This window comes from Macrosteles quadrilineatus, unplaced genomic scaffold, assembly GCF_028750875.1.
Source record: "Macrosteles quadrilineatus isolate MER2022 unplaced genomic scaffold, UCM_ALF_1.0 Scaffold_3__2_contigs__length_128488019, whole genome shotgun sequence".
NCBI classification, from domain to species: Eukaryota; Metazoa; Arthropoda; class Insecta; order Hemiptera; family Cicadellidae; genus Macrosteles; species Macrosteles quadrilineatus.
Genome location: NW_026542596.1, coordinates 44,588,526 through 44,612,892, shown reverse-complemented (window position 1 = coordinate 44,612,892; position 24,367 = coordinate 44,588,526). Strand labels below are relative to the sequence as shown.

The 24,367-nt window shown below is 35.2% G+C and overlaps 1 protein-coding gene across 4 annotated transcripts in view; it reads right to left on the bottom strand.

The window, feature by feature from the left end:
- Positions 1-24,367, bottom strand: part of LOC128990726 (myosin heavy chain 95F) — a 60,319-nt gene that overhangs the window by 27,348 nt on the left and 8,604 nt on the right. For all 4 annotated transcript variants that reach the window (XM_054413263.1, XM_054413264.1, XM_054413265.1 and 1 more), the window contains exons 2-4: positions 4,223-4,408; positions 3,300-3,373; positions 1,812-1,941 (exon numbers count right to left, since the gene is read on the bottom strand). In XM_054413263.1, the coding sequence (XP_054269238.1) occupies positions 1,812-1,941; positions 3,300-3,373; positions 4,223-4,406 (388 nt within the window). In that variant the 5' untranslated portion in view covers positions 4,407-4,408. The remainder of the gene's footprint in view (positions 1-1,811; positions 1,942-3,299; positions 3,374-4,222; positions 4,409-24,367) is intronic.

Genomic DNA, 24,367 nt, shown 5'->3' with positions numbered 1-24,367 from the left:
AAAAAAATCGGTCCCGCGTCCAGGTCTTACCATGAGTACTACGGTAATAGCTTATTCCCTATATGGGAAATTCGCTAAAAACACCCTGTATATTTAAAACGACTGTTTTTGCTACAGTATGATAAAAAATATTACTGTGTGACTTTGCTATAGGAATAGTTTCATCATGGTTGATTCTTACGTTAAAATGAAATGAAAATCCTTTATTTCAACAGGCAAAGTTAGGGCCACATGGCCCTTTCTTACACTTAACCTGCATACGTAATTATAAATATAAAATAGAAAATACAATTTAACACATTATTCACACAAAAACAATACTTTTTTGACAAAGCAAAAAAAAATGTCTAACAACAACAAAAAAGTCTCACACACTCAGTCAGCAATTACGCAAGTGCCAAAACAGTACTAGGACGCACCAGCCGAGGCCATACGCTCAAAGTACATTTTTTTCAGTGCTGCCACGAACCGAGGACGACTATCAAGCATTTTGATGGATAAAGGTAAGTTGTTCCAAAGACGGCAGGCAGTTACAACAAAGGCCCTGTTATATGCTGTACTCCCATGATGAGGTATAAGTAACGTGAAAGATGCAGTGCGTGAACTCCTCAAGCTACCTTTGGCTACAAAGCTAAAGTCCCCTTCAAAATATTTTGGCAATCTATTTTTTAAAATTGAGAATGCTAACATGGTAATTTTAAGTAGCCTCTGATCGTTCAACTTTAATATTTTTGATTCAATGTAGACAGGTGTAATGTGTTCAAAGCGTCTTAAATCAAATGCAAATCGCAAGCAATAATTCTGCGAGCGTTGCAGCACACCAGCAAGACTTACAGTCATGTCATTGATCACAGAGTTGCAGTAAGTGAAGTGGGTAAATACGAGTGATTTGACAAGGTGGAGCTTTATGTGCAATGGCAAGAAAGTTTGCAATCTCTTTAATGAATGTATTGATGAGAACACCTTTTTACGAATGTCAATCACTGCATCTCCCCAAGTGAGTGTAGTGTTGAGAGTCAGTCCCAAGTTTTTCACTTTGTCACAATATGGTAGTTCAGTACCGTTAACAGTGATTGGATTTGTAGCATGAAAGTCAATTGAGCCTTGCTGTCGTTGATGGCAGATTATGATGGGTTTGGTTTTGTCATGATTGATTTTAAGTCCATGTTTATCGGTCCATTCAATGATTCGTCCAATGTCTTCGTTAATGTTTGAAACACAATGGTTAATGTCATCGGCGTTGAAGTGAGAGTAAATTTGTAGGTCGTCAGCGTACATGTGGTATTTACAGTGAGTGAGAGTTGTGCCAATGTCATTGATGTACAGTACAAAAAGTAAAGGCCCAAGGATTGACCCTTGAGGCACACCACATGTAACTATCTCCCAGTCTGATCTCAAGTCATCAACCTGAACACACTGCCGCCTGGTACGTTAAATGATTTCTTAGACAGTTTCTGCGTCAGAAGTAATTTATTTTTAATATTTTGTCACCTAGGATAAATAAAAATAGTTATACTCCAGTGGTGACTAGTTAATAGGGACTCTGGTACTGTTTCTTTCTATAACAAACATAAAGATATACTTGAGTTACTCTACATTGGATCAAAACAGAGTTTACAAAACCTCATCAAATTCATCAGCTGAGAAATGTTTCAAAAGCAGACATTAGCGGACACTAAATCTTTTTCACAACCAGTCACAGAAGGCAATTGGGGCTGGGCCAGAATACTATTGCAATGGTAGCATAGAATTTTTCACTTTTTTAGTTTAGAAGACGTTTTAAATATTAAAATTTACATAAAATGTCTCACCAATTGCAAAAACGTGTGGAGGCATCACACCCAGGGATTTCCCTTGATAGCGTTTGATTGTAGTTGAAGAGTATAAGTCCTTTATCTCAAAGTATGGGTTGACTGCTATCAGTATATTGGCAACATATGTCTGAAAAATAAATCACTAAAATTAACTCAAATTAGTAAGTCTAAGAATCAAATTTAAGTTAAGAAAATACTTCAGAATTAAACTTAAGTGTTTGAACCTTTCTGGCATTGTTTCAGTATTTTTTAAATTGTCCATTAAAGGTACCTCGTCACTTTTTGTTTTACTGATTTTTGAGAAAGTTCTGTCTTTTATCTCAAATTTCATTACTCCAGTTTTTACATTCATTGAACAAAAACTAATCTCATCATTTATGATTTTGATTAATGCACACTTACACCACAGAAAACACACTAGTATGTTTTCTGTGCTTAAACACGCACACACAAGCTGAAATTTCAATTTATATAGGGTAGGCCTATATAAGTTATAATCCAACACTAGTATAGGATTGGATTAAAATTGCCTAATAAGGTTCATACTCATTTCATCACAATCAAGTAACAAAAATCATTTTTTGGATAGGTACTAGGTTTTATGATATTTATTACTTTCTCCACCTGTACCATAGTATATGGAAAAAGTATTATTTTTGACAATATTTTTGAGTTTTTTTAGTTTTGATAGTATGTATCCGCTTTGGGACCCCCTGTTTGACCACCTGTGGTCCGATTTTAATGAAATTTGGTATGTAAATACTAATCCATGGTATCTCCAGGAATTTTTTTCATTTTTTAAAATTTTAATTCTTAATGTTGATTTTCTCATAAAATAATGAAAAAATTGGATTTTCTGAAAAATTGATAAAACTATTTTGATAATAATTTAGTAGGTATGTTGTAGCCCTTTAAATTCTGAACAACATTGTATGCCTCCCATTTCTGTAAAAATTACAGTTAAAAATTTATTGAAATTTATGTTATTTTCCTATAAAACCCATAAAATATGAGAAAATCTTATTTTCGAAAAAAGCCAGTTTTGATTGAAATTAGTATGCGAAAATCCTTATAATTCTTAACAACACTGTGCAACCCCACGTTGCTGTAAAAATCACGATTCGAAAGTTACTGTAAATTATGTTATTTTCCTATAAAAACCCATGAAAACGGTAAAATGGATTTTTGGGGAAACAACTGATTCTGATTGCAATTAATTCTTCTGCTATGGTCCTTATAATTCTAAACAAAATAGTGCAACCCCCCCCCCCCATTCCTGTAAAAATTACAGTTCAAAATTTTATGCATAGTTAGTTACTCTCATCGCCCATTATAAAGGTTGTTGAAAGGCTAATGGGAGAAAGTATAAGTATGTGTCAGATTGTTGATACCGTATATTTATTATTTACTTGATGTCGCCATATACTGCCAATATTTAAGCTATAGAAATCTTTGAATTATGTAAAGATATAAATTAATACTTACATAGATTTTATCCTTAGCATATCGAATTCTAACATTGTTTAAAAGGGTTGCTTCATTCAGGTACATAAGAGCGCCTAGAACAAAATGTTACATAGTTATAATTACTGATATCTAAATTGGAAATTCAAATATATTTATTCATAATATTACATTGGCTTGATCTCGCCAAGATTACAAAAGTTGTCAGAGAGGTCCAAATATGATTCAAAAGTAACAAACAATTTATACAGTATTTTCTTTTATTTTGTTTTGAGTAGGATCTACAAAAATAATATATTTCATCACTAGGGCGTAAAGTGATTTTCCACCTTAGTTCATGTTTTACTATTGAGGCGAAGCCGAGGTTGGAAACTGAGCGAGGGTTGAGAAGACATGTGATGAACTAATTTTTTTGTCATGTTGCACCGTTTTTTAAGCAAACTTATTTAGACACAACTTTTAATGTAAAGATAACTTCTAAAAATTCTGGTTTTCAATTTAGCTGATGCAAGCACTAAGCAACTGTTTAGCAAGAGATTCAATCATTACGGCTATTACGATTGGGCTATATAGTAGTGTACATTATACCATCGATATGTCAAACTGTTAACAAAAATGCATAAAGCTGGTTGCAGCAATAAGCTACAACCAATTAAAACGATACTGTACATAATTTTCATAAATGTGACTGCTTACAACCAAAGTTTACAACAGCTGACTTTTACTCCCGAGGGAGTAAAAGAGCTACTTTGGACCCTCAACACATGTATTAAAAACGGCTGTTTTGCTGCAGTATGACAAAAAATATAATAGGTAATTTTCTCAGGTTATTGTACATTTTGTAAACACTTCATCCCATTATTTTCACCGTAACCCTGATCCTAATCAAGCTAATTTTTTGCACCTATTGATATTACAGTGATCATAATTTGACATCAACATACAGTTATCATCGACATCCTTATTGTCGTGTTCCTCAGCCGTGTACAGTCTGTCTAGGCTGCAGGTTTGCTTCGGCTTCTTGGGGTCGTTCGGCTGAACAGTCACCTCGTCCAGGCCGATGTCTACGATACGACCGAGGACGAACCCCTCGTCCGTGTCCGGCACCCACACTCGCTGCTGCTCCATCTCTGTTGACAAATCACAATCATTATTAACCATTCATAGCAATTTTCTAGTAAAAAATGCATAATTCACATTATCGTAACAAATGGAGAGTAATAGCATTGAATATTGGATACTGAAGTAGACATTCCATCTACATGGATGAGCTGCTGCAAATTTGTTATGAAAAAGAACATAGTTGTATGAGCCAGTCACAGAATGCGCTAATGTCTAAAATTCTATCTTCTACCATACACTTTGTTGCTGACTAAGTTGATGGGTCATAACAGTTGCTATAGCACACAATAAGTCATTCCATAAGTTTAAATTGGTAAAATGGTTTGTGTATATGATAGAAATCAGTAATTTACATCAGCACAATCTGTTGGTGGCTCACATCAACTATGACGATTTTCATTAAAACATGACGACAACTTAAACATGGGAATGGGATGTCTAGTTGTGTCAATAGGCAAAGGTAGGAGCTAAATAATACAATTTTCATATTAATTTGTCGGCAATTTTAATTTGAGCTGTTGACTAATTGACAGAGAATGCTTAAGTAAATTACAAATTTTTGTAGAATATGCTGGCTTTTTAGTCAAACGTGATATGATATATTGGAATAAAATTGGCCATGGCAGTTCCTTAATATGTAGATAAAAATCTTTATCTTAGCATATAGATGAGTTAAATTTTCAATCATATTTATTTGTAATTTTTAACTTGAAGATGAAATTAACTTAGGCCTACACTCAATTTTCTAAATTTAGATCTTAGTTTTATTTAAATTAGAGTAATATTACTTAAGAAACTATACATTTTCTAAAATTTAATTATTGCCATATTGATATCATCAGTTTTTGTCTAACGCTAGTTTTCTAATACAATTCCTTTCTTTGCATATTTGCTTAGTCATCTACAACTTAAAACAAATATACTAAAACAAAGAGCATAAAACAATACAGTATTTACATTTATTTATGGATAACGAAACCAAGAGTAATTTATCTACTGTAGATTTAATATTGTTATAAACCTGAACACAGGTGTAAAACTTATCCAAACCCAACTAGTCTAAAACCTATAAATCAACAGTGTGCAAATTTAGCCATATCACAGCAATCAAATGTGCTCCGAAATTAGATTGAAAGTAGAAGAAATGGAACCAGTTTCATATCAGGTAATTACTAAGTACAGGTCAAGTTGGTCTGGTAGAAAGTAGCGACTGGTCACTGGTCACTAATACACTTTCCGCTGTCCACACTTCTCACTTCCCCGAGTGTGCACCAAGTGTGAAACGTAAAGTGTGAATTGTGTAACTCGCCTTGCGTGCACGGTCAAAACACTTCCTCGTGTAAAAGTGTGAAGTTTCAAAAATGGGGAAAGTTGGACGAAAGATAAGTCATCTGTGAATGAGGAAGGTACCAGAGCGAGTCAGTTTTGAAGTGAAAGAGACTTTGGTCTTGGAAAACATACTATTTGGTCTTGGAAAAGTGGGTGTCTTTCTGAATGATGATTGCTGATGGACAAAGAGAAAATATATTGCTTAGGGGTTTTTCCAATTGTTGACCTTCAAAAAAACACAATTTTGCAATTTCTTAGTACCGTAAACAAATTATTTAGTAAATTGAAGCGTTGTACATGGCTAAGGGTTAAATGGAAAAATCCACAAAAGTGTAATTACAAATTCCTATGTTATTCTTATGGAGAATAAATTAACCGTTGTAGTTTGCTTCTTTATGGATATATTTTAACCGAATTTGGCAGTTTTGATGTCATACTAAACTATCAACATTTCAATGAATAAACACACCTTATATCCTTCTCTGTGTATAAACAAAAACTAATTTGATTCATTTTCAAATTCTTACTTCAATTTAAGATGTGTTTTACCAGTTATTTTGTTCTAAGGAACTTCAGTGAAATACCTGCATTCATTTAAGCTACTGTATTAGTTATTCAAATCGGACGAGTTTCAAGCAAACGCAAGGAGAAAAACTAACATAAACATTTTTTCGTAAGGGCTATGACTAAAAATCAATGGCTTCAGTATTGTTCATGTATGTTTTAGACTCAAAATAATCAGTACTGTATTTATAGGCTTTAAATTGAGCTATTGATCGTTTGAATCAGTATCAAGATACTGTATTACTCTTCAAAACTCATAAATTTGATTAGTTCTTGGATATTATATTTTTAGTTTAACGCAGCGGAGCAGCATGGGTCCTCTAGATTAAATAGAAAATAAATCTAACAGTTTTAAGGGAATATTGCAGTAGAAAAAAAATGGAAATTCAATAAGCAAGCAGGGTTGCTTGTTGTTGTTGTGATAGGCAACATTCCAACATATATATATACACTTTTGGGTGGGGGGGGTCACTTTGGAAATTATGTACTAAATTAAGTCTGTTAGTCTGTTTATCTTACTGTAGTATGATTCTATTTAAAATGAAATTCATATTTTAAATTCTGTGCTCTTAAACTCTTTGTATCTCAGAAAATGACAGTGTGTGTAATATGATGTTAAGTTATGCCATAAATTATCTTTGTCTTGCAAATAGAGAAATTATTTAGACCTGTCTTCGTAACAAAATTGTAGGCCTCCAGTCACTGTGTTAAATACATTTTAACAAACTGCTGAATGTTTCGTTTAATCAGATAAAGGGAATAAATTTTAACAAACTGCTGAATGTTTAGTTTAATCAGATAAAGGGGTAGTGTACAGCCTGCAGACTACAGATTTTAAATACTGGTATTTCAAATTTTACATTGTCTATTTTTTTTTATTAGCCTAAATGGTGTTGGATCAAAACTTTTTATTGGTAAGGAATCAGCTTTGAATACATCAAACTTTTTCGGGTCGCCGGAATTTTATCCCCCTGGAATTTTACCCCCTGGGCAAAGACGTAGTAACCTGAGTGGCCAAAAGTTTGTTCGCGGCCGGAATTTTACCCCCGCGGATTTCGAAGTCTAATGAAAATAGTCAGAGCGTGATTAATTCAATTAGCAATAAAAACCGGAATTTTACCCCCTGTCCATATAACTAGTGTTTAGACAACTGAAATGTACGGGCCGGATTTTTACCCCCGAAATTTTACCCCCGGAATTTTACCCCCGGATTTTTACCCCCCGGAATTTTACCCCCTGGCCGATTTTAGAAATTGAATGATTGGTTTTCTTATTTCTGTTTTTAATTAATTGTAAACATTTCATTATTTAGTGGCCTATCTTTATTTATTTTTTTGTAATCTCATTCAGTTGATTGTATATACGTCATATTAACCAAAAGTTGGTTTCAAATATCAAATCCTAATACAGTACTTGAATCTCAAAATTAAAATTAAAAACATGTTCGATTAGTTAATGTCACAAATAAGATAGGCTACTTAATAATAAAATGTTTACTATTAAATTAAAACAGAATGAAGATAATTAATCATTCTCACTAATTTTTATATCTAGCCAGGGGGTAAGATTCTGGGGGTATAATTCCAGGGGTAAAAATCCGGGGGGTAAAATTCCGGGGGTAAAATTCTGGGGGGTAAAAATTCGGGCCGTACACTCTAGGTTTTTATAATTTGATGTGTTCTGATTAAATTCACAACCGTGAAAATATATGTTTAATTCCGCGTTTAATCCATCGAGCTGATGTCGCGAAACTCAAAAGTTCGCGGCCGGAATTTTACCCCCTGGTTTGTGACGTCACGTTTGCCTAGGGGGTAAAATTCCAGGGGGATAAAAATCCGCTACCCCACTTTTTCATCCTTTGCAAAACTCTGAAGCATGATTTGTTTATGTATAAAACAGAAACGAAAATCTATCCCAATGATTCTACTGTATCTATTCCAATAAGAATAAATATAACTCGAAGCAAAGAATTAATTCACTTCACCAGTGAACACAGAATAATGTTTGCTGTGCTTCCCTGTCTAACAAGAAATATCAGCTGATAAACAGCAAAACAGCTGATGATGACTCATGACCTTGAGGTGGGCACAAGGTCATTCTTGAGCCCACGTGATCACAGCCGTACAAGTAGACATCACATCGTGGCAGAATCGACCACTCAAACTACAATAACTACAAACTGCAATATGAAACTTAAAAAGTCACATTTTACAAACTGAATGATGTTTGGAAAAAAAATCGATGAATGACTGTTGTTAATTATATTCTAATACGTCAACATTGTTTAAGTATTTTATCGATTTGAAGCTAAATCTTTTTCTCGTCATTTTAGGTTTCTCGTCATAGGAAAAATCCCATGTTTTACGGAAAATTCTTACGACTACAAGACTTTTGTTTGCACCTATGATGAGCATAAGAATGACACCTCAATCGTAAAAATCGGTTTAGTATGACGGGTGAAAAAGGGATGTTACAGGGAACCCCCTTATCGTAATAAGTAAGTACAGTATACAGATTTTACTTGAATAGTACAGTATCAGTATTCAGTATACACTATCAAAATCACGATTCCAATCCAACCTATTAAACTATGTTACGTCTGTATTATGACCCTTTGAAAGTGTTTTATTGGCTTTATAGCTATATACAGTGCAATGTCTATGTTACTTTTGTCCCAGTGTTTTGTTTGTTTTAGAAATGCAGTGCTGTTTGGTTACGGGACTGGTTTGTGTGTGTTTTGTTGTTGTTGTTGTTGTTTTTTTTTCTTTTTTTTTAGATAAGTTTTATAAAATAGAGTAGTGTCAAAGAGGTTTATTGCCTATTAAAGAACAGAACAAGTGATACGTTGGATACAATTTCAACACATAATAGTACAAAGTTAAGTAGACAAAGAAATTAGGCACTCCTGTTTCAACTAGAAAGGCAGAGATATGACTTGGCTGTTATCAATTGATAGTGTTATCGTTGATAGTGCCAAGGTAACGGCAAGCTATCTTTCAATGCAGTAAGAAAGAATAACGAATTTGGGTTGCTCTTGACATGAACGTCAGCTAAAAAGTATCATTTTATGTGACTAATGATTATTGTGAAGGACTCGTATATTTTTATAGTGGCCTGATAGTTCACAAAACTTTAGACTTACTTTGAATGTGTCAGAAAATAATTGATTGAAGGATAAAATTGACACCCGCATGGCGCAAATGTCGTTCTTTCTCAGAACAGTTGGTAATCAATTCCGCGATGTCCTATATCGCATTATCTCAATTGGGAATTACTCATTGCGATAACATTATACACACCAAGTGTAAAACCCCGATAGTTAATTAATATATTTAGTGTATGGCGATAAACAATATGTCCGGATTTACAGAAACACTCAATACAATTTGATTTTGTAAGTCTACATTCAAACAATTATGTTAAAAAAATGAATCAGCGACAAAAGCATATACTGTATAGATTGATTGTTGATATTTTCATAGCCTTTATTGTACATAACACAGCTCATACACTGACGAATCAATCCAGGACCTTTAAGATAGACCCCTCTCCAGAGTTTACAAGAAGTAAAGTAAGGGTAAAGAGTTTAAGAGAAATTGTGGACCAACACATTGCAATATGTGAACTGAGAGGGACAAGGATACATTCAAATGCAACTATCTGCGCAGCTATGTGATTCTATATACATTTTCTTGGGGCTTGGCAGTAAATGTAAATGCTGAATTCTGAACAATTGTGACTTGGTGAAAATTAGTTTGTGTTAGGAAAGATTTAACCCCAGGTTTTGAAGATTTATCACAATTTACTCATCTCTTGCCACCCCATCATGACACAACTGAAGTTCGTCAACAATTCGATCAGTTTATTTAACAAAATAAGAAATTTACTCTCAACTAGTCCACAACGCCGACCTCCATACTCCATGGCAAGCCAATCTGACCCCAGATGTAGCAAGGGCGAGTAACGGGCAACATCGGGCATCGGCATCAGTGAAAGTACGTAGTCGATGTTGCCGCAGCACTACAGTGGTCTGACCGTGAGACCAACGTGCGGATCTGCGGTCACAGTGATCAGTCGATGCGGTTGTCACCCGCAACAGTGGCCTTCACGGCCATCTTGTATTGTGCACTGTAACTGTGGAACACATTTGGTAACTTACATCTCCATGATTGCTGTTGGGAAGTTGAAAATAAGTTTAATCCAACTTAACCCACTGTAATGGACCTGCGTTGTGTGGCGTTGTTCCGAAGATAATGCATCGTCAGTTTCGAAAGAATGTACATCGGTTATGCTATAAAAGGCATTGTTTCAAGATGCATTACTACGAAATATAATGCTCCGAAAATAACGCATGGATAATGCGCTGTTCCGAATATACTGTTCCGAAAATAGCGTTGGTATAAAGCCCTGTTTCAAAAGAATGAGTTACAAAACCTGACATCACCATAATGACCAGATTCTGTTCCTAAAGGCACCGATCCAAAAATAATACTGGTCTTATAAAGGCACTGCTACGAAATAATGCACAAGGTCAGACGTAGCGCCGAATCCAATTTCTCTCTCAGGGAGTTACTGCTCAAAAAGCACAATTTCGGAGCAATGCCTGTATCTATAAGTACCACCAGCAGGGGTAGTGGTGTGATGATGGTCAACAGCAACAAGGTCAAGTTGTAAATCAAAGTCACTTGTGAAATTAAACTTTACCACGAAGGCGACCTTTGTCCGTATATAACCTTAGATCACCGAGTACATGCCGCGGTGGAATTTTGTATGAATATTTCATTGGGATTTAACATTTCTTGTTTAATTATTTCACCGAGAAAAATGATTCATCCATTAAGCAAACAATCGCAGCAGGCAAGTAGGAAATAGCGATAGCGAGGACCCGTGTTATCTGTTTCGCTATATCACAGGATACACCAGTCAGCAGTTGCTTGCAGTTGCTGTTGACCAATGGGCCGAACAATGTTGTCTTATAAAAGTTTGTAAAACATTATCATATTGTGAGTTGATAAATATAACTGGGTGTCTTGTTAAAATGTTAAACTAGTAAAATACAGTGCTATAGGGCTCAAACATAAGAAGACAATATGGACAGAGAAATATGGAGCAATGGTGCTACTGTATTATCTTTCGGGGGTAATACGAATATTCATATCTGATTATTCTTTGTGCAACAACCACGCATACCAGATTTTCGGTATTTTTATTAGTGTGATTTGAATGTGTATCTCGGGCACGGATTTAAATTTATTTAAAATAAATTTCAGCAAAAGGAGAACAAAGTCCGCTACTGAGGTGTAATCGATATGACACACTTTAAAGTGTGTTTCCTCGGTAGTATAGTGGTATGGTAGTTTGAGGAGGGCTACTTGGGTAGGCCTTGCCTCGACACCTAGTAACATCGGTCCTCCCAGCGAATGAAGCAATCACCGCTGTATATATGCTGAGCGGGAGTGCAAACTTACTAGCGAGAACCAAACCTTTCTGCTCGCCATTTAGCTTGTGTCGCGCACAAAATAATATTGAGTGTTGAATTGGATAAATTCCCTTTCATGAATATGTTTCAAAAACGCCATTCGTTACTTGGTATACACGAATTTGCTTTTACCAATTGCTGTAGGGACTATAATCGAGTACACATAATTACAATATTTATTATACTGAAATTTTCATCTATATAGACACAAATCCATAGATCACTTTGAGTAAGTGTAGACAAGTGTATGTGTGTATCACATACACATAGAAAATGTATTTTGTACTGAAATGAATGAGTTGCACCCACGTTGCACCCAGACTTACAATTATTAACTACAGTATAGATATTATGTAGACGAACGACTTCGTGATTTATCAGCACCTTGATTTACCGTAATTACTAGATGATAAAAAAAATAGATTTGTCATGATACTGTATCATAAACTGACTTTTAGACGTTGTAGTATTCGAGCTCACCTAGGTATTCGAGCTCTAAGATTGCTATATAGTTCGATCCTGGACGGGGTCGATTATTCGATTCTTGGTCGAGTTTCTATTTGTTGAGCCCTCGATTGTGATGCTTAACAAATCAACAATTTCCAAAAAATGCCAGGGCTTGAACCGTTCCTTTTAGTACTCTAAAAGTCCCAATGGGGTCGAGAGACGAAAAAATAAAAACAAAAGCTACATTTTGTTGTGCGATTTCTATGATTTAACGGCATTGTTATTTTTACGTATTTAACAGTCCAAACCTCGAATGTTTAACATTCTTTGAACATTATCTAATTGATACTGTAATGTTTCGGATTTTGCCGATTATTATGAAACCGGTTAACGAGCGCGGTATACTTGACAGACAAATCAGCGATAATTTAGATTATACTCGTAGCTTTTATTTAGACTATCGTAAAATTAGCTTCTTACGAGTACTTTTGGTAGTACCTCAACACCCTCGCTAACAAGTGTTGCGTGCTCGAAACACATTCACTGCTGCATGGACGATCACTGCTCCATCACTTTTACCCGAATGAAGCTGTAGCTGCAGCTATAGAGAGCTACAGCGTGACGACACACTTTACTAATGAGCTATAATGACGCCATACCTTCACACATGAGAAACTAGGCTCACGGTGTACGGAGAAAAACCAGCGCGCTTGTGGTTGTGGAGCATTAGCATGTGAACAATACTGGGAACTTGGATGAAGGTGAACTTCGAAGTAGAAGAAATTAGAGGGAGGCGTTGACTGGAGTAATAGTTGATAGTACTAAAACATTGTGTGAAGGTTGGATTGCGTAAGATATTAAATTGGCGAGCACAAGTTTTACCTCGATGATAACACAGTAATGTCTGACAACAAGTACGATATTTAATTGAGGAGTTATTTCAATTTGTGTCTATGATTATGACAAAATATTAAATTCGACCTAACGTCGTTTGTGTATAAATCAAACCCAAATATTATGACCGTACCAGTGTACCATGTTGGTGTCGTCTATTTAAGGTGATTACCCAATCCAAAATAAACATTTCCTATTGTTATTTCAGTCCATGGAGTAAGAACGATCGATTACTTGAAGTGAGACATTGTCATTTTCCTTGTACATGCCGTCCATTTCTTTGTTAAACGCCTTACTTCAACCAGTGCATTGGCAATTATTGTGTACAAAATTAAATTATGTACAGACAAACGCAAATTGAACAAGGATACTAACTACCGTACATCTATAATACGTTGAAATCGGTTTTGATTCTGACATTTGCAAGACACTAAATAATAACCGTTGAAAAGATTAACCAAAGATTACCAAAAACCTAAAATAAAATGCTTTACATTGAAAATGTTTTTCATGTTACAGCAAACAGTGCACTACATTTTTCTGTATCGAGCAAATATAGTCCATCGGTTTGATCGATAGGTCGATAGCAGTCTGCCTTCACGTCATTTGAACATCCATCAAACTGTCAGAGAACTAAATGTTTTATAATCAATTGGATTCGCCGAATTTGCACCAATCCCATTTCATCTGATTATGAAATACTGTTAAATTCGCAAATTTCATGATTGCTTGGATGTAATTTATTCACTAGGTATTGCATCTGTATATTATTATTTTTCAAATGATCTGCTGTATTTACTACAGGTCTATTACTATATTAAGGTAAGTGACACTTTTTGTGCGACATACTTTAACGGTGTGTATAAAGAATGCATAGTAAGATCAGATCAGCTGTTTCTCTGGTCATGGCCATTTAAATGAAAACCCAGGGGAAATGAAACAAGGGACAGCTGAGTCCAACGTCAAATCAACAAATACACCATAACATTTTTCTCGATCGAACCTCCTTCGACATGAATCACTTCAATAATGGAGTACTTAGTGTACATAATATTTTAGCTTAAATGCAGGGTGGTTTACAATCCCTGGATTGAGACGATTATTTGTGTTCGTAGCTTGGTTTTAAAGATCAGCTGTTGATTATTTATTATTATGACTATTTATTTTAATACAAGCCGAATTATCCAGCTGAGTCTAATTTCAAATCATCAAAAAGCAAAAGAATTCCACAGCATCGAACTGTCCTCTTACTGATAGTTAGGTGACCACTGAAACTACTTAAAACCCACCTGAACAGGCCCATTGGATCAAACGAATAAAGAAATTAGCAGCTGCAAAACCTAACCTGATGCTCATTTTATGCTTCAATTCTTCACCGATTTGTCAACCGTAACCGTAGCCCTACAACGCAAGAAGCCATGGAACTTGGTTACTAGAATGTCACGTGACCTTCTCTGTTGCGGTAAAGGTTACACTCGCCACTCGCCGCAATCTTTGATTACATACAGACTGACCTATCCACCATCCAACAAAGCATCCACGGCATACTAAACACTGATTGTATAACTACATTTGCCCAGTGAATCTCTTTAGTAATTGTCTGGTTCAAACAATGGATATCCAACGTTTTAGTTTGTGAGAAGTGTGTAACGTATATGCCCAGTTTAAAATTTTGCGGGAAGTGAAGAAGGTTCCAGTTTCATGTGACACAACATATAAGTTACGGTTTTAAGTTTTAAGTTACGTAGCATATAAGTTTTTGTATAAGTTTGGTTAAACGTTGGCTTAATACACTTAAATAAACAGTGATGATTTCCACGCTGACAAAATTCATTCCTGTACGATATTAATCTTGGTTGTACCTGTGGAGTGGATGTCTAAGCTTAAGTTTGGTTTTATGAACAACATTATGAATACAAGGTTTATAAATAAAATATAAACCATTCCCACACTGATTAAATTTGCAAAGTTGAATTATATCAATGCGAGTATGCTAAGTGCTAAAAAAGGTAAACCGCTGTGTAAAATGTTTTGTGTGTTTTAGCATTTTTGGTGCATAAAAAACTAGTTTAATGTAGCAAGGTGTCAAATATACGCAAAGCATAGTGTATACTATGTTTTACCATAACTATGCAAAATTGTACTTTCCAATACGATGTCGTATATCTGTTAATGGTTGTCTATGATGTTGTCGATACTATCCCTCATCCCGCAACAATAAAGTCATTTCAGGGTCGTGACAAAATAAATCGCCACAATTTCCAGGCATCATTTCGTCGCAATTTACTGTGCTATCGACCGTCTCTATCGGCGATTTCACAGGTAACAACAGTGGGTCGAGTGTGTTGCCTTGTGGGACTCCGTTACGTCGATCGTGGGTGGCTGAGTCACAGTGACAAAGGAAACGCAAAACAGCTCCACTGGCCGTTACGATACTGGTATCTGCAAAGGTGCGTTGACCCCTGTTAACAGTGGAGTCAAATGGGAATACGGTATCATTTGGTGTTTACCGCATTCAAAACTTTTTCACAGTTTTTGTGTAGGTATTTGTACACAGGTAACTTTTCTTCTTGTCAACAACGGACTTGAATCGGGCCAATTATGAGTTGCATCGGAATTGTGATATTTTTGTATTATTGGGTAAATAAGTTGTATTTCAGCTGCTATTTGTTTGAATTATTTTAACACAATAATATCCTCAGTTGTTCTCAGTGTATGGCTTAGGATATTCATGCGTAGGCTTTCTGACTCACGGGACATTCAGAAGCAATACTTTTTTCTCTCCTTTTTTCGCGGTTGGCGTAGAAGAAATAGACGGACTTAAGGATTGAGCTTAGTTAAAACAGAGGCTTAGTTACATCTGTGAAAGAGTTATTTAAAGGAGACTAACAACTAACATCAAGATCAACAAAAAGATTGTACATTTGCAAAAAGAGCACCCAACGGCAACAACTTCTTAAGATTATAAACTGTCTGATGACTAGAGGAGGAGTTAACATAATTCAAGGAGATTCACTTTAGGCGGAAGTGAGACAGCCAGATCGCTTCATTTTGTTGTTAATAACATATCGGCGACTATTTCCAACACGCAACGGCGGTTGCATAAATTGCCACAGGAATAAATCTTGCAACGAACTCCTCGTTGTCCCATCGCGTGTCATAGTATCGACCTGCCTCAAGCCAAACTAGAAGAGCTTGCTGCATACTGTGAGGTCATTCGAAAATATTTAGAGCTTCAATTCGCACAAATAACTTCAGGATTGAATATTGTTGAGAGAAAATTACTAACCAATTTTCCAAACAGCAACTCAGTTTAACTATTATTTATTTACGCTATTAATATTTGATAACGTTTTCTACAAGGGAACAGTCTACAGCCTACTCTAGTTTCTATACCTATAACGTCAACCTTTATAGCATAATTAATTATTGATTGTCCGACAAATGGAATCTAGGTCCAGAATCAAGCTCGAACCGGCAACTTTCAGATCTGAAGGCAAGCACAATCACCCCAGATCCAATTTCAAACCCGACTCTAAAGATCTGTCAGTACTTAACAAAATTATATCAACGTTTTCCATTGTCTGTGATATAACTGTGCAATAATCATTGGCACTTAGAGAAACAGTCAAGTTGCTCATTAATGTCCAAACCCAATAAAACAAGCACTTTCTACATTCGTTCTTTTACCAGTAATGCCCATCAAATGACTTTCTACGAAACGTTTTTACGTTCGTAAGTAGTGCAGATGCCACTGGCCACAATTACGAATAAAACGGACCATCTACTTTCCAGAGAAAGTAAACTAGATTGAGATATGAAACCACAGGCAGATATACCGGTCATTGATGGCCTCGTCCCGGTCTTGGATGGATTTGTGAATCCTATTAATTTATTTTCAAACCAGAATAACAGATTTGCAAAATGTTCTAGAATGAACATTTCAATTTGGAAGTTATCCTATAATTAATTACTTACCAATAGTATTTCAATTAATCATACTAAAGCGAAGCTCAGATAATACGATAAAACTACAACTACATACATTTACGAATATAGGTTTAATACGTACTTTTAAAATAGGACATTTTCGATATATCCTAGGGCTATATATTGATAGGCAAGCATGTTTCTTGAAAACCTCTTTTCTCAGCTCGTGTGCATCGCAGGAAAGATCTACGCATACTGTTAGAAATATATTGTCCTATAGATGTGTAGAATCACTTAGTAAATTAAAATAGGCTCAAAAATAAGCACAACAAATTAATTTAAATGTTTTTTTTTTATTTTACATGGACCTTATGGGTTCAAAATAACAACGAAATATAAACATTAAAATCAAAACAAATGGAAGAAATTCCAATCACATGTTACATGTTTTATTTACAGAGTGGGGTGAAAATAGAGAAGTCTATACATTACCTATTTTTGGTTGAGTTTTCGACCACTGGACGACCCTGATTAAGCATGCTAACAATAATTAACAATGCAGTAACAAATCGGTAGACTGGCGAGGGCAACAAGATCGGGATTTGGAATGCTCCTTTGCGAAAAGATAATAAAATAAATAAGTAAAACACACAATTTAAAACATAATTCGGAAACACCCGGTTTACAATATTTCCAAAATTGTCTAACTGTAACAAACTGTGTATATGCGACATACTGTATATAATAAAGAACTCTATCACACTATTCGACAACGGCACACTTTCAATATCTACATGATAAGTCTGAAAAGCATTGGAAAGCAATATTGATTGTGGAAGTAACCTTTCAGACGGTTGTTGGGGAAACTTCACGTAGTATTACGATAGATAACAGACAGAGTTTGTATTAATAAACAGTTGTCCTTAAAACTCACATGTGCAAAATTACTGCAACCGAAATTCGTTTTACTTTTAAGTAGCTTAGATTTAAAATATTGAATAATAAATTTGGAAATCTAAACTTTATCCATACAAAATATCCAACTTTATATACTAAAATTGAAAAATAAAATTGTAATCATACATACAATTAACAGCAATTACTGTATCCTTTCCTTAAAAACTATATCGTAATTACAGATACACTGTGTACATTATTTTTCATCACAATTTGGCATAAGGGGAGCATATATTTAGCTCAAAGTGAGCTAAATGCAACCAGCTAACAGTTTCAGATAACAATCGATGCCACAAAACATTCAATAACCATCCGAATCGAAATTCAATAAGTTGGTTCTCGCTAGAAAGATTGCATCTCCGCGTAGAATATACTGTATACAGCGGCGGTGGATAAGTGGCTGGGAGGACCGATGCTACTATGTGTCGAGGCAAGGCCTACGCAAGTAGCCCACCTCAAACCAACAAACCCTGCTACCATACCGGACACGCTCAAGTAATGAGTTAGTGTTCAAGCGTTTACACCTCAGTAGCGGACTTTGTTCTCCTTTTGTAAAAACCAATGACATTAAAATTAGATTTTTAAGCGTAACAGATACGCCCAAGTAGTTGTTTTTCTTTTACAACTGGCCTAAAACAATATTTTTAAGACCATACAGCAATCCTAATCCGGTTCGTTTGATTTCAGGTCACATTTATCTAAATTTTAATTTAATCATACTGTTGCGACTATTATAAATATCTAATCCTAAATGATATTTCTACCATCTAATGAAATTGTCCCCTTACTTAAGGGTAGATTTTGAGATTTGTACTTTACTATACTAATTTATTTTATTAATTTATTAAACGATAATAGTGAAAGATTGCACTGCTGTACTTGGTAAACCAAAGCCCAGGTATAGCAAAATTTCAAATCATTTTTGGGAAGACCCATTATACCAGGGACCAATTTTTTTTTTCATTTTGATGTCCCTAGAGGTTAAACACACTAATGTATTCATTAAAATATTTATTCATGTGCCCATGAACACGAAAACTCGAGTTATTTGTTGTCCCATTTTGGTGAAACTTTTCACAAACGTGTAGGGTGGTATAAATTTGAATGAGTTCGAGAACCAGCAACAATCGGGTCTTGGGAATAGGATGTTATAGGGTTTTAAAATGTTCAAAATTTCGTTATATCATATTTTAACCCTTAAAACATAAAAATTTCCAATTGCCATTACAACCACTGTGTAGAGCTAAAAACAAAATATTCTGTATATCGAAACGTTGCTGTATGACCCCATATAGAAAACCCCCAAGTACTCATAAAATCTGCATAGATCTGACATGTTTAAGGAAAGATTTTAGTGAAAATCTAACCAGGCAAATGGAAAATCGCTTCGTCTGCACGTTTGCTGCGACGGTGATATTTAACTGTGCAACATTATTCTGTATCATCCTGTAGATGCCAGATTACACAATGGAATCCCAATTCTGCCAACGGGACGGGACGCCATCTGTTCCAGATGCAATGATGTACCGCTACCCGCAGTCGTGCTGTACTGGGAACCTCCAGACTTGAGAGGTCAACGATTCTCTCAGCGACGTCCCGGTATCCTAGTTACTGGTTACCGTACTTCTCATTGTCGTACAACAAAGCAAAACAACAGTCATACAACGCTGTGTAATTATACTTCACAATTTACCACCTCACGTTTAGGGAGAGTCAAAACTAGCACGAGTTTTGTGAAAACTTTAGTTTGGTATTGTTTGCGTTTATAGTAAGGAAACTGCCCAAAGCCTGTTTTTAACGAATGACCCAAATGGGGAATAAGCTATTACCGTGGGTCTCATAGTAAGCCCTGGACCCGTCTTGAACTTACTTTTTCGTTTTGAGGTCCATAGAGACGAAAAACACCATCCGTTCAAATTCATGTATCCTTAGCACGTTGGCTTGAGAAATATATGGGAAATTCGCTAACAAACAGCTGCTTAGTTCTAAATATATACATATATATTTTTAATTTAAAGGTGAATTTTAATATTGATCATAAACGGTATATAACTGCCGACTAATATTGTAAAGTCCAATTTGTTATTGTGAAAGTTGTGAAATTATAATCATATATATTCATAGATGCCAAAACCGTTTACTCCATGAATGAAAGAGCTTATAGTAAAAGTCGTTCTCTCTGTCTTAAGAGTAGACAACAAAATTGTTTGTCGCAACTCGCAAAACGTAAACAAATAAAAAGAAGAAGAAGGTAGCTTCTAATGTTATTCTTATGGGACGAATTTAAAAAAGTTTTTTAAGGGTTTTATAATTACTACTGATCGGAATGGTCTAGAATTTTAATGGGGTCTTCCCACTGGTGTCATAATTATTTGTGCAAGATTTGAACGCTATAAGTGCGACGGTTCTTGAGTTTAGGTGCGAACACACTCACAGACAAGCGGACAACTTTTCTCCGACTCCGCTATACACGATTGACGATAAGGTAAACGCACCAGTAGCTGACAGTATAAGAAACTATACGCACTTAATAATCCGTACTTCTGAATAAATAGGAACTAAAGAGATATTACGGATTTTATATGATTCTAAATTTAGTGTAGTTTTCAAATTTGTCATACAAAAAGGGGTTTTTAAATATATTTTATAAAATTTTTAAACTTAATTCAACCTTTGTACGTGTTCCAGTGGCTGACAGTGAAAAAAGTGCTTGTACTGTACCAGTAGCTGACTGTCAGTTGTCCCAGTAGCTGACACTGGAACTATAAAAATGTACTATTATGTTACTTCATCTATGATATATAGCTGCTAAACCTAGGGGTTTTATAATTTATAAGACGAATAAAATCTAACTTAATAATTAAATTATAAAATCATGTAAAACGTTGTTAAGAAAATTTATTTTACATATTTTAAAATAAAAAAATATTTACATTAAAAAATATATGTACTTTATATATATTTTAAAAAAATTAAATTGTTTAAGATAATTTGGCATATATTAATTAAAAAATTAAAATGTATGATATAGCATTCAAATTTCGATAGGTAAACCCAATTTAATATTGTGCAAGTAGCAAATATCCCCTGTCAGCTAGTGGAACTTGTAAGGCTTTTGTGTACCAAAGTCTGACATTGATATAATTTTAAATCCAAAACCTCTAACACCCCAATTTTATCATGAAATTGTCAACAAAGGTATAATTGATAAAAATAATGAGCCTAATCATTAATACTATTTAAGAAATTTAGCGAAATGACAAAAAACCAAAAACTTATCTTCTTAACAATTTCATTAAGGGAATCGACTAAATGTGATGTGTACAGACAGGGTCGCTTTCTAACCACCACCATTCAGCGAGTATGGGCTAAATTTCACTGATTTGTTTGTAAACAAATCAAGAATAAACATATGTTCTTCTAACAATGCAATCATGTGCACATATTTTTAAGAGACCACAATATAATGTAAAGAAACTCAAACTGTCAGCTTCTGGAGCACTGTCAGCTACTGGTGCATTTACCTTACATAGATTCGTTCATTTCTTTCACTCATCTATAAAAAATATTTGGGAGGGGGTTACGACCCCCCTTAAACCCCCCCCCCCCCCTCTGGGACCGGCCTTGCCGACAACACGTCACAGACTCGCGTCATAGGTGTAGTATAAAACGCCGCGGTGACTTTTGACTTTTGAAGTCAGTCTGAAGTCAGTAGGCCTACAGCTTCTAGGGGTTGTAGGAGCCACGTGAGTGTGAGGTTAGGTTGAAATATTATTGTGTGTACGTTTTGTTTAGTCTTATTGTAGTGGAGTGAATAGTTATGATGGGAGTGGACAACGCGGCGAGTAAGAAGTGGAGCCAGGATCAAGTTATACAATTGATAGAACTGTACAGTGAACGTCCGGTGTTGTGGGACCCAACTCGCCCTGAGTTCAAGGACAAAAATCTAAAGAACTCCGCTTGGTCTGAAATTGCTTCTTCGTTGAAATTGACCCAAATTGAGGTTAAACTCAAGATTTGTTATCTTATAGGGCAGTCCCAAAAGAATGTATCCGGTGCTGATAAAAAAGTTAAGTGGTTCACGTTTGGTAATCTTATGTTTTTGTTGGATAAATACAACCCAAGAAAAACTCTGGAGACTGGGCTAGCACTGGATGAGGTGAGTAAAATCCAAAAAGTAATAAATAAATACAACCTTAACTTTATTGCTGTAGTTTGTGTATTATACAAGAGTAGAACGATGAATTTTGTTTTTCCTCCTAAGTCGAACTACAGATTCAAATAATGCAGGTTTATTAGAATTCAAGAACTAAGTTACATTGAATGATCATTGTGATATTCTCGACTAATCTAGAATTAGCTATCAAAATGATGTTACTTGGATTACATAAAAATCGCTCAGCACTGTCAGCAGCATCAGAGAACTGTGTGGCTTGCATAATGCCAACCTTGTCTGCAATCAGAGCTTAGTGTTGTGGTTTGCAGTTATCGATACTTCGAGCTAACTTGTATTCTCAGAACATTGAAATGTTGTAACTGATCTTCGACTCATATAACACATCTCATATAAGTGTGTAAAATGTGATAAATTATTTTTACCTACGAGCATCCTTATATATATCCTTATATATAATACGTGAAGGCGATTTCTACAAAACACTACTCCTCCGTTAATAATGGACGGATTTTTACAAACGACGTGTCAAAATAAAGTATTTTTTGTGTAGACGCCCCCTTTCACCAATTCATGTAGTAAAGATCCTCGGGCTTTGCCCCACAGGCCATCAAAGTTGGAGTTTCTCCCATAAGATTAACATGGGGGAATCTAAATATTTGATTGGAAACTTTGTCCCCACTAATTTGAGAGAACGGTTGGGCGTAGAAACTTGGTAGAGGTGTCCAAAGAAAGGTCTTGGTCTGTAGATGAGTTATCAAAAGAAAAACTAAGCAAAATCCCTTAGGACTCTGCCCCAGAAGCTTGAAGATCCCTCCACAGAGTTGTTTACATTTTGGCCATGAGAATAATTTAATGAAACATCTGTTCATTTTTTAATTGTATTTCAAACAACACATATTTATTGGGAGTTGAATTCTACCAAATAAGTATTTGCAATGTTATTTTCTGATTATAAAATTGATTTTCTTCTTTATCATGCCATGTTTTGCAATATAACGTTCCATTACGAAATCAGTGGAAAATCCTTTTATCACAGCAGTTCTTAAATTATTTCTTATTGAACTATCTTATATCTATTGTACGGGTTGGTGTGTGCCTTTTTCGCCAATTTTGCCTACATTTTATCATATTATTCTACAAAATATCAAATGCTCTTATTGTGGTTAATAAAATCCAAACTTAGAAACATTGCCTAAAATGGTACCTATCTTGACAAATTATTTGCACCTGCCTATATTACGGACTTTGGCGCACTGAATTAGTAACATTATTGAAAATAACACGACATTTTGGCTGTAAAATATGGTACAAAGAGAAAATACTATTTAAGCAGCTACTGTCATGACAGAAAGGTCATATTCCTTTTAAACTAGATCACATAATCTTTTGACTGGGACGGGTGGCGTCGTCCTGTAATCCAGCTACTAGGAGGTCACGAATTGTGGATATTTATAGGAATGCACTGTGGATGCGATACTCCCTGGTGTGGATTAACGTCCGCACGAGTGAGTACTACAACTACCCGCAGTGCTATCATGATAATTATACCAATTCATAAATACCAATGCAAAAAAAAATTTGGTTCCAATTCAACTATAAACTGTAGGTCCCTTGGTTGCCATTCGCTGTATGGGCTATTAATTACAGCTGTATCTAAGGAATGTCGGCCTTAGTCACTAACAAGACTTCAAGATCGCGCCACTCATTCTACACTCATCTCCATTCATAGTACTTGGCTTACCTACTATGAATGGTCGCCATAAAAAAACTTATTAAAGGATTAAATTATTTATCATATACGTTGATTAACAATATGTAAACGTCAATATATACGTAACAGCCATTTTACAGTATTTTTGCTTTTTGGAAATGTCTCATTGCTATGTCATTTGCATTATTTATTGCCAATGAAGCCGCCATGATCATATGAACTAGGAGGCCCCTAACAGTTCAAGAATAAAAGCCAACTTTACTTCATGTATTCCACTACACCTAACATTCCGTAGAGAGATTATATTGACAACTTTATGTTTTTGATAAGGCCGAGACAACTAACTGACATCCCCCATGTCAAGGAATTCTAGCTTTATCAGTAACCCCATAGTCAATTTCTCAAAACTATGCTAGAGGGTTCATTCATGGCACAGAAGTACGATATGAACTGACGCGACGTGACGAAGGAAAATCAAA